The sequence below is a fragment of the Nicotiana tabacum genome, chromosome 15, assembly GCF_000715075.1.
Source record: "Nicotiana tabacum cultivar K326 chromosome 15, ASM71507v2, whole genome shotgun sequence".
Classification (NCBI taxonomy): domain Eukaryota; kingdom Viridiplantae; phylum Streptophyta; class Magnoliopsida; order Solanales; family Solanaceae; genus Nicotiana; species Nicotiana tabacum.
In genome coordinates, this window is record NC_134094.1 from 5761328 (window position 1) to 5773081 (window position 11754).

At 36.0% G+C, this 11754-nt stretch overlaps 1 protein-coding gene across 2 annotated transcripts; it reads right to left on the minus strand.

Moving 5' to 3' along the window:
* Positions 1-1803: 1803 nt before the first annotated feature.
* On the minus strand, positions 1804-11709 carry LOC107815931 (uncharacterized). 2 transcript variants are annotated; one of them, XM_016641583.2, is made up of 13 exons: positions 11417-11709; positions 10484-10554; positions 8812-8890; positions 8375-8457; positions 8227-8278; positions 7399-7475; positions 6741-6807; positions 5768-5850; positions 5584-5648; positions 3473-3548; positions 2971-3171; positions 2761-2886; positions 1804-2201 (listed from the first exon to the last, which is right to left on the minus strand). In XM_016641583.2, exons 1-13 carry the CDS (start codon positions 11670-11672, stop codon positions 2157-2159), a joined length of 1281 nt encoding a protein of 426 aa, XP_016497069.1. In that variant the 5' UTR covers positions 11673-11709; the 3' UTR covers positions 1804-2156. The 2 variants fall into 2 exon arrangements, with proteins under 2 accessions (XP_016497069.1, XP_075086583.1); XM_075230482.1 differs by having other exon boundaries at positions 8375-8435; positions 8799-8890.
* Between the last annotated feature and the right edge of the window lie 45 nt (positions 11710-11754).

An 11754-nucleotide genomic window follows, 5' to 3' on the forward strand; every position in this document is an offset into this window, starting at 1 on the left:
AACGAGCAGCAGGAACATTGATGAACTTCAATTCTACTTGCAAAAGCAAAAAGAGCCCCGCATAAAGGAATTTTCACCGTTGGGATGGTGGCATGAGAATGAAAAGCAATTTGCTGTTCTTTCCGCTATGGCTCGGGACATGCTGAATGTGCCAATTTCAACTGTTGCATCAGAGAGTGCATTTAGTCAAGCAAGACAACAACTTGGAGACACCCGTCACTCATTGGGAAGCAATGCTTTGAAAGTTCTAGTATGTTTCAGAGATTGTATTAGATCAGAACGAAGAAATCAGGGGAGTGAAGATGTTGATAGACCAGAAGATGAGGAACTTGGAGATATATTAACACATGGTAACCCATCTGAATTTAACACTCCAGAAGATGGCCAAGAAGTTCATATTGATTATGAAGAACTTACTAAGGCAATGCAAAACCTTTGAATTTATTCTTTTTTCGTTAATTTACTTGTTGTTAAATGTAAACCTCAATTTGTAAGTTTGAAATAAAAAAAAGCACTTGCAAATTATAAGTGCAATTTTTTTTCCATCTTTATTGTATTCTATTATCTTAAATTCTTAATGAAATATTCAAAATTTCAAATATAAAGATTTTAAAGCCTTTACATCCTTTTATTCAAACACTCTTTTTATAAGATTATTTTTTTGTTTTCTATTTTTACTTTATATTAATATAAATTACGATAGTTATACAAAATACAAAAAAAAATAAAAAAAAATAACACTAACCCGGCCCGCCCGGCCCCTTTGACCCGTAACCCTTCCGGTTTATTTTTTACCCGGACGAACCCGGACCCGTTAAACCCGGTATTGAAAAACCCGTAACCGGCCCGAATTGAAAACCGTCCGGTCACCTTTTTTCCCAACCCTGCCCGCCCGGCCCACCCGTTAAACACCCTTAATTACAGCACATGCATGACACGACGTAATAATTTAAAGATTCCGGTGGAGGTGTGCTATGAAAATAAATGAACGTGGTTAAGAAAGCATTTACCCTCTAATTACAATTATATTTCACTTTTGGATGGAATTGTATATTTCCCTTTACTTGATCAGTCCGTACCAATTTAATATAATTTTCTCTAACAGAATATTAAATAATCGTGAACCTCACTTTCAATTCTTGACTTTTGTCCCTTTTTCATGATATAGTTAATTGATTAAGAAAAAAACTATTCGCATTTAAGATAAATAAATCACACACTTACTGTCAATTTAAAGAGACGTGGTTTGATGACTTTTGACTACTCGTGGTCTTATATCGGGACAATTATCTTTTAAATTCAACGTGGATTCTTTATTTTATATAAATTACTTTTGAATTATCTTCAAGTGATACTTCTTTTGCTCGTTTTGTTTTGACATACTTTCTGTTTAATATAAAAAATGAATGTCAGAAAAGATAAAGTAGCTTTAAGTATTTATCGTTGTCTAATTTTACTTTAGTAATGGTCATAGTTATGGTGACTAACGAATGGGTTCATGTAATGAACTTTTAATTAAAGACGAAGTCGAGTCTACTTTTTAAAACTAGACGTTCTCTACTCAGCCGAACATTCGTACTAGGGCGTTTGTTTAATTAAAGACGAAGTCGAGTCTACTTTTTAAAACTAGACGTTCTCTACTCAGCCGAACATTCGTACTAGGGCGTTTGATCTTAGCCAAAAGGCTGAGAAAGGTATCCGAACATCTGTACGTAACAACAACAACAACAACAACAACAACAACAACAACAACAACAACAACAACAAGAAGCCAGTAATTAAACAAGTGTGGGTCTGGGAGGGTAAGATGTACGCATCCTTTACCATTGGCAACAACATCTGTACTAGTAATAATTTAATATTCCACTAACACAGAGAATAAGCAAAGAAACCTAAATCTTAGACCAAATATACAACTATACAGTCATATTTGCAACTAATTGGGAAGAGGCACCTAACAGAATTACTGAAGCTCACAGTAAATCTCAAGCAATTGAAATGTGGTACAAATTTGCATACTCAGAATAACCAGACCTGAATTCCAAGAAATCCAGTCTTCAGAAATATTGCCTCCCACTGTCAGTCTCACTTGTATTTGAAAATCCAATACCATTCGCTTCGGTTCTAGCCACTTCGAAAATGAAAACCAGTGCTGTTTAGACACAAGCCAGAGGAACCGTTGAGCTTCCTGTTTCGAGTTCCTGAAAATTCAGAAAACATGTATAATGTCAGCAGAATGAATTTCGAGTTCCTGAAAAATCAGAAAACACGTATAATGTCATCAGAATGAAAAACTCCTTTGTTCTAAAGGTAATTATTAAGATGTTAAAAGTATGCATTGACTACCTCTAACATTTCTAGATCTCATATCAAGATAACTTGTAGTTTTTCAATGCATCATTATGCACCAAAACATATAGTTTCTACGGCTTCAAATTTGCGTCATATCATGCACAAAATTTCCAGCTATATCTCTCAAACTATATTTTTATGCCGTTCAGAGCATCTTTATGGGAGTACTATACTTAAAAACCTCCCATACAATGGTGGTTATTGACTTAATTCAATCAAATGAATCATAAGATTTGCAAATCTAGTATAACAAGATTTCATTAGTAAATGGATGAAAACCATCAAAGTTTTATGCAGAAAAGCAAATCAGAAACATTCAATAAAAAACCTAAACCACAAAAGTAAGAAAACAAGTTGAAAATCACTAACTGCTGCATGAAAGGAAGGTTGCCCTGAGGAAAGCTGTACCTGGCACATTTGAGAGACTTCTGAAATATTACGGACTGGAAGTCTTAAATTGCGCTGATCCTGTTGCTGCAGATCTAACTTTTCCAATTTCTTTTCATAAAGTGCAAATTCCTCAGGCTTCTCCCACTGTTTGCATGTTTTCAGGCATCCACGTATTATGAGGGGCATGGGATCCAGTGTTAAAAAAGAAATTGGACAAATGAAACTTACCCTGCTTTCACACGTCATGCAGTTATAATAATATACGAATCCATCAGGACAGATATGTTCACTCCATTCACAATCTATAGATTCCACCATCTCACCATTTAAAGATCTTGCATTGACAGAAGATGCAGCTGATGGCAAAATATTATCTGATCCGACATAAGTGCTGAAAACTGTCTGAGGATTGCTTCTGTTATTTGGAGTCTGCAAAAAGCAACAGATCCTTGAAACATACTTTTTTTTCTAATTATCTTTTGTAGGTAATTATGTACTGGGGATTGCATTTTCTTTAAATAAAGAAGTTGCATTTTTCACCATTTGCATTGTAATAAAAAGATCGAGCTCCTTTGTCAAAAAGGCAGAAAGATTAAGCTCTTATAGCACAAAATTAGATGTACTCTCGAAAAAGCATACAGCTCTTAATAGAAAAGTTAGGCTATTCTAATAGTAAAACTTGTATTACGACATGCTGCCATCTACTTAATGGAGAATATTGAACAATAACCTTATTTGGACTCTGGTGATTAGACTGGTTAGCTGCTATATTCCCATTAAATTGCTCATTCATATGGGATGGCGCCCTGCAAGTTAAAAGTTTCAGATAAGGAAACCAGAGCAAGTAAAAATACAAGAGGCAAGATAAACTAAAAGCTAGTCTAATGCATTGGACCAGAGTAGGACTTGAATAAGAATGCACCGGGAAAGAACTGAAGGAATAAAGAGAATGTGGTATAGGAACAAGCATCTATAGCAACTTGTTACAGAAGATACTAGATGCTGGACATGATGACTCTGGGAAGTAGATGCATTGTTTTAAAAGGCGGAAGTGTGAGACTAGGCACTTTATCTCAGATGGAGTGAGGGAGTCCTGAGGTACAGGACGTAAGTCCCATGCATATTTAATTTTTTACAAAGACAAGAGTAGATTGCTCCAGTGGTGAGCACCCTCCACTTCCAACCAAGAGGTTGTGAGTTCGAGTCACCCCAAGAGCAAGGTGGAGAGTTCTTGGAGGGAGGGAGCCGAGGGTCTATCGGAAACAGCCTCTCTACCCAGGGTAGGGGTAAGGTCTGTGTACACACTACCCTCCCCATACCCCACTAGTGAGATTATACTGGGTTGTTGTTGTTTATATAAAAATAAAATAAACATAAACATATGGAAAAACTATTCCTATATAAATTACATAAACAATTGTATGAAATTCATAAAATTCCAATAAGGAAATAGGAAATGAAATTCTTTTTTTTTTTTTTTTATAGAGTTGATGTTCGGGCCAGCTTGCACGCACCTCCACTAATCCCACTGGGTACCTATACCTTCCACCAGCACAGGTATCGAGTAACTCTGTACACCAATACTTAGACACTAATGTATGAAATTCATCAAAAATCCAATAAAGAAATAAGAAATTAATATAAGTATATAAGCAATTAAGCACACAACAATAAAAAAATATAATAGTAACAGAGATATAAATTAACAGTGTTCTAAGTGGCATCTAACAACTCAAACAAGAAAGCCAAAAAAAAAAACTTTGCAAGGAAAAATGTCAAAAAATCAAAGTTGTTTTGTGTGTATATGCATACACACACATATAGGGTCTTGCTAGCATACTACATGAAGGTAGTATGTTAGCACCCTACCCATTTTTATGTTCTCAAAAATAACCTTAGAGATACATTATCCACATATTAGTAAAATGGGTATTTTCGTCGATCCCTTTGAACAACTATCCACGACTCATTTTTTGGTCTCCAATGAAAAGGGTCAATGAACAACTAATATCTCAGAAATCATGAAGCTTACTGTTGTTTGCTAATAACATGTCATAAAAACAAGAAATAAATAAAATAAACAAAAGCAAACCTCGCAAGAAAACCATGTTCTTTCGTGCTTTGATTTTTGTCCCAACTTCAGAAGAAGGAGCCAAAAAAGAAAGCCAGAAAGTTAAATAAAGGGAACAGCGGAGATTTGGGTTCGATAATACAGGAACACAACCCAAATAGGAAGCATGACGGCTAGACAATCTTGTAAAAGAAGAAAGATCTAGTAAAGCAAAAAGATAAAAGAGCCTGCCAATTTCTTCCCTATTGTGCTGCTGGCGCCGAAGTATTTTTTGCCTATTTGGGGCCCAACGAAGAGAGAATTTGACAAAGATAATAGGGAATTGCAAATTTTTGCCCCCAATTTACTAAAAGCTACGGACGTGTGTGTGGTCTTGAGATGCCTTTTTTGCCCTGGACTTACGCCTCATCTTTGGGGTGTGCACCCACTGATATCTTCACCCCCACCCCCCAGAATCGCCCCAGTGCGCTTTCACACACCCTGCCTTAGGCGCGTCCCGGGACTAGCCCAAAGAATGCTTTCCGAAACACTGGTTAGAAGTGCTTAACTTTCTCGATCAAGAGAATCTGAGATATCACACTCAGGAGAGAAGAATATCAGCTCCATTCTAGTTTCTTCAATTTGTGTTCAGCTTTTTCATCCAAAATAACTATTTGTTTATTCGGAAAGAGTATTTGACTCATCCAACAAAAAGTGGTACTCCAAAACTAGCAATGGTTGATCCATACAAAGATAAAGGGAAGAGTAAAATTTCATGGACGGATACACACCTCGACTCGCCCACCTTGGGCTTCTTAGGATCCGCAAATCGAACAATCAACGGCTGATGACAGACCTGAACCACAAGGGAATGGGAGAAGGGATATTTGGTTTCAGACCTGAACCACAAGAGAATGGGAGAAAGGAGATTGGTTTCAGATTAGACCATATATATACATTAATACAGGGGCTTACTTTCGTCGTTACATAGGTACCATGTAGCGCATTCATTGCCGCAACCGCCATGTCTTTACAAGCAAAACTGACAAAAGCACTTCCTTCAAGGCAGGAATAATATCAACGCCAAGAAGAAAAAGTTAAAAAACAGAGCATGTATAGACAATCCAGAAGTAGGTCAGCACATATCAATTTTACGTACAGGTAGCAGAACAATAAGCATGAGCACCAAATATGGCAAATGCAATACTATTCAAACATGTCCAGAAGCGGTGCACTTGATTGGTAAAATTGGGTGGCAAAATTAGCGCATGAAAATATGACCCACGCAAGTCTGGGCAGGATGGGCTGGGCATATCTTCATTGCGGGCCAATTTGGGCACAACCCAAGTCGGCTCATAAGCTTGGCTGATTTGGGCTAAAGCCTAAATATGTAGCCTAAATAGACCTATAAGAGAACTTGTCAAAATATGTTAGAAACTTTTGTTTGATATAGCCATAATAATAAATTTGAAAATAACATAAAATATAGCCATAATAATAACAATAACAATAATAAATTTTTATTTGGTAACACAACAAATTATAAGAAAATAAACAAAGTAATTGAAACTTTGTTAGAGTTGGGTGGGTGGGGCTATAACCTATTGTTTAGCCACATCTTGACCTAACTCATCTCAGCCCAATTAACATTTAGGCGGGCTAATGACCCATCCATTATTTTGATTTAACCCATTTTGACCTGCCTAAATTCAACCAACTCGCCCACTTAACACCCTAGGTAAAATTGAGAACATGCAACCAGCTGAACTGTTGGCAGTAACTAGAGAAGAAGCCATAGCGACAGGGATATATGTCTTAAACTAGGTTCAGAGAGAGAGCATCTTTGCAAACTGTTACCAAATGCAAACGCTCCTGCATGCTAAATGTAAAAATAATAATGAGAGAGAACAGAGAGAGAAAGAGAAAGAAGAGAGTTGCTGTTACATACCACGGCGTTGTTTTTGTTCATCAAGCAAGAAAAAAACTTCTTCAACAACTCCATATGGAGAAAATACCTGCCACCAAAGGCGTGCATCCAAACTCAGAACTTTTCCATTGGCTCAAAAGTGAAACAAATTGTCCCTCGGTCTCTTATCTGTTACTTAATTTGACCGTGTATATAGATTGAGGATTTAGTTGGATTTCATATAATATAGAGATAAAGAAATAATCATTAACTAATTCTAGCTTTGAATTCGTGATATGAATTCGTCTTTCAAACATGGGAACTGAATAAAGCTTATTATTTGACAAAGTTCATGAAGCGTTACTACATCCTAGATCGAAAAATGTGTCAGGTAAAGTGGAATGGAGCAAGGATTAATCTTTATCACTTATATCCATTAAATGAAAATTATAATTGATAAACCTATAACCATGACATCACTATAGAATTATTTGCTACATATTTCTTTCTATCCAATAGCACTAAGAACAAAAAAGCTAGAATTTGTGCCCATTACGTAAAATATATAGCATGAAAATATTAGAACGTCAACATGCAGATTCTTTGCATATGTATACAGAATGCACAAATTGGACAAAGAGTAACAGTGAAAAAGGAAGGAGTAAAAAAGGGAAGATAGAATCTGCATGTCTTGGCTTACATGCTCAATTTCTCTTTTGGAAACTTGTTTCCTCAGACCACCAACATAAAGTTTGTGATTGTGTTCACCCAAGCTTCCTACAATGAGAGAGAAAAGAGGTAAAAGCGGATAGAAATAACAACATAATGCAAATAAACACCTAGAATTCTAGAGGGGCAAAGAGATAACTGAAAATTCAGACTGTATACACTTGAGAAAATACTCCATGTCAATTCATCAAAAATATTATTTTGAAATACTCATTCCCTGGATTCTGTTCAGAATTCAAACCCTTACAAAATGCAGTTTCCCCCAGCAGTACCAACAGATCTATGAACAGATGGAGCCACTTGCAAATAATCATTCGTTTCATCTATCAAACGTAACAAATTATCAAAACACTTACCTCTTTGTCATGTAATACTTAAATGTTTCTGTGACCAGAAAGATGTAGTTCTTGAATTCCATTTTCATTACCTTAGATTTCAAAAGTTTAGGTAGCTGGTCAAAATACCCTAGGTCCCTTGGCCTTGTGAGTATTATTCTTAAAATTGTTTACTCTAGCCTTATCCTGACTAATGTGTTTTCCTGGAAAATATAACTTCAATCGTACATGGATCTTTACAGAGAAGCTTGTCAACTTTTACATACTGCCTTGGTGGGGAGTGAGTGGTGGACAACATAGATAGTAGAAGGGAGCGAATTTGCTTTAGTTAAGCTTATGATAACTCAAGTTGGCTATTTAAGGATAAGGACTTCGCAAGGGTGGGAGCTTTATTCATGATCCTTGTGTTCGGCATTAGATCTATATTATCTAAAACTTGAACAGTGAGACAACAAAACAATTACCAAGACGTTCTCGCTCCCCATCAGCGTACCTAATTATTAAGGGAACCTCACCCTGCAAGCAAGAAATATATACAAACCGAGTAAGAGGAGATCAATAATTTCTTGAGAGGGTAATGATTTTAACTTCAAAACTGAGAAGGAAACTCACCCCAGGGAAAGTATATCGACCATGGAATGCTCCAATCGCCCTATCAGCTTCATCTAGCGTGCTATACTTCACAAAACAGCATTCTGAAGTGTAAATACATTATTCATTTTTATTCTGTTTAGGGAAAAATATTCACCTTTATCTGACGTCTATACTTGTCAAAAAGATCATATTATACTTCTAGGATGATACATGTGCCGAGAATATAGTGAATGTCAACAGCAGAAAATAGCAAGGAGGAGGAATAAGATTAAATCCTGGTATTTTAAATGATCCAGAGTAATTTAAATTGCAATTTAAATTCTTTGAATTGCTTTACGAATAAATAACCCAGTGCAGATGGCATGACATTTGATAAAGCAACACCATCACTGTAAACTATAACAAGTACACTACCAGATGGCCTGGCAACGGCAACAATTACCACATTCCTCTACCTTTCCTCAAACCAGTGGATTTATCCTTGAGCCGAACAACCTCAATAATATTCCCATGTTCAGCAAAAACAGAACGAACCTGAATTGAAAGAGGCATGTGTTAATATGTAGGAATACTTTCGAAATGCCCAGATGATGAACATAGTCAAACATGGAATCTGCAAGGACTTGAGTGATGAAATTTCAAATAGTTAAACATCCCAGAAAAATGGGAAGTTACTGGATCATTGGACAGGGAAAAGACCCTCATTGAAGTTGGACGAAAGCACGTGGTTAACCCATTCTTCCAACAGGGATGAGACTATCTGTTGGTTTTCTGCACGTAGTTTGGGACTGAGGTGTAGTTGATTGATTTTAATTGAATACCATGGATACCATATGGTCCATAACATATCCATTTAATTCAAGACAAAAGAAGTATCTACGTAAAATATAGGACACCTAGAAATTCCAAAGATAGAGGAGTATACTCTACTTTACACAAGTTGTTTTGTGATATTGCAACTTATGTACAATTTAATAAGTTTTGAGGCAAAAAAGAAAATAGCTAATTGATATCCAGAACAAATATTTTAAAAATGGACCTTTGACAAAAGGGAAGACAGCATGAACTTAATTCAAAGTAGTAGCCTAGTCTTAGTAGATGCAATGACCACAGTATGTTGCTAAAATGACTGGAATATACATCACCTATGTACTCTGCCGGTTGGTTGTTAGATCGTAAACCATGAGTCGCTTTTCATATGTAACTACCCACCAACAATATTTTCACCATACATAGATGCAAATGGAGAAGTATTAATATAGGTGATACCAACTAGATTGATTAACATTTAATCTTTGTTGGTACAATTTTTCTTCAGTAACAAAAACTTTCATTAATAAACACCAAGTTACTGTAAAAAAAGTACGGGCAAGGTGTGTATATGCCTCAGGTAGAGCCGTAGAGTCATCCATTGTCTCAATAAATATCACATTAGTAAACTTACATTAACTATGATATTCTCCTGGCATTTTTTGCATTTGGTCAGAGATTTGCATGTCATTGTAGGTTACCTGTGAGGTTTCTAGAATCTCTAGATTTATAAGACATTTAAGAAGGCCTCAAAAAATCAATTATTAGAACTGGAACGAGTGCCTAGCTAATTGAAGCAGAATGGATGTAGAGGCTTTCTTTTTAGATGAAGATGGATATAGATATAGAGGCTTTATATGGCCGACCTCAACTACTTTGGGGTTGACGCTAATAGTAGTAGTTCTTGTTGGTTATTATATCTAAGCTCTTAAAAGCCTCAAGTCCCACTCTTAAGCATAACTCATAGTGTGCAGAAGTCCACTTTGTCGATACAACTAAGTGCCAACAGAACACTAGGTTTTTATGGCTCAGTGGTCAATAAAGTGGGAGGAAAAGCATGAGATCTCAGGTTCAAATGTCATAGGAGGCAAAACATAGGAGGCAAAACATAGGAGGCAAAACACTGGGAGATTTCTTCTCATCTGCCTAAGCTTTGGTGGGCAAAATTTAGCGGTATCTGTGCTAGTGGGAGGTAATTCAGTGGAATACTCGAAGTGTGTGCAAGCTGACCCAGACACCACCATCATAAAAAACAACACACAACATAACAAGGAAAAAAGATATCATTATTCAAAATACTTAATGACAGAGACTTACGTCTTCTTCTTCGGCTGGTCTTGGTACTCCTACAACATAGAGTTTCACAAATCCAAAACGAACCTGAGAGTCTAAAAGGTTTTCCAAAATTTAGAAAGTCATGCTTGTGAAATACAGCTACAGCTTACAAACACCGAGTAAAATACAACATGCTCAACATTTGGCTCTTTCGCTTCCAGGATTCAACTAAATGAACTTTTACCAACATTTTGGAATGTATCTTTCCACCAATATTACACAGGGAGAATTTTGACTTACAATACTCTTTTCTATAGTTTCCAAAATATCCAAATTTTAGTTGAGTTTAAGTTTTATGCACTGACAGCATAAAAAATTTCTATGCAATCAGGTCACTTATTGCAGGTAACTCCATCTAATAAGCATTAGTTGATAACCTATACTAAATCATCAAAAAAAAAAAAGGTTACTAAATCATCATAACCTACTATAACAGGTTAAAATTGCATGGATAGTGTAAAAAAACTTTACACCTCAATGTATATAACTTTTACCAATATTTTAAAATGCATCTTTCTACCACTTAACTTAGAATACTCTTTTCTATAGTTTCCCAAAAAAAACTAATTGAGTTGAAAGTTCTATGAACTCACCGTGTAAAGATTTTGTACACAACCATGAAGCTTAAAAGGTAATTGCAGGTAACTCCATTTAATAAGCATTAATCGGTAAATTATAGTAAATGGTACGTAACCTAATATATCAGCTTAAATCTCCCTGTCAATATATATATATAACTTAAACTCTTTTTATTTTTAACTCAAACTCATTTTAATTTTAAAAAAAATGAAATAATCAAGTCTCTAAAAAGTTAGTCAAATTTATTCTTGTTAAGCAAAAATGTCAGACAAATTAGAACCAGGTGATTTCTTTTTCGGAATTGTTAATTAGGAGCGGAAGAATAATGCTTCGTACCAGATGCTGATTGATCGTAAGGTCTCTTACGAGCTGAAAGAGGTGGAGAACCACCGAAATTCTGCTCGGAATTAGGGTTTTGGTGGTGGTGATGTTGGCGGCGATTGTAGTGGTTGCCGTCGCCGAAAAAGTTTCTTCTATGATTGTCGTCGTTACGAGAGATAGTCTCGTCGGAAGGCCAATTCGGCGGCGGAGAATGAGGGTTACGGTGATATTCCGGCTGGTTTCCACGGCGTTCTCCGTTACTCTGGTCCATTGTGCATCACGCGGTAAATTGATATTTGCAGTGTTAATATGGCTTTAGTATTTATATATTTACTCCTATTTTAATTGTTAAT

Bases quoted from the DNA above. Each gene is read 5' to 3' on its own strand.
- LOC107815931 (XM_016641583.2), bottom strand. From the start codon at position 11,672: ATGGACCAGAGTAACGGAGAACGCCGTGGAAACCAGCCGGAATATCAC. The intron at 8,891-10,483 runs GTAAGTCTCTGT...CTTTCAATTCAG, and splicing joins GACCAGCCGAAGAAGAAGAC to GTTCGTTCTGTTTTTGCTGA. The intron at 6,808-7,398 runs GTAAGCCAAGAC...CTTTGGTGGCAG, and splicing joins CCAAAAGAGAAATTGAGCAT to GTATTTTCTCCATATGGAGT.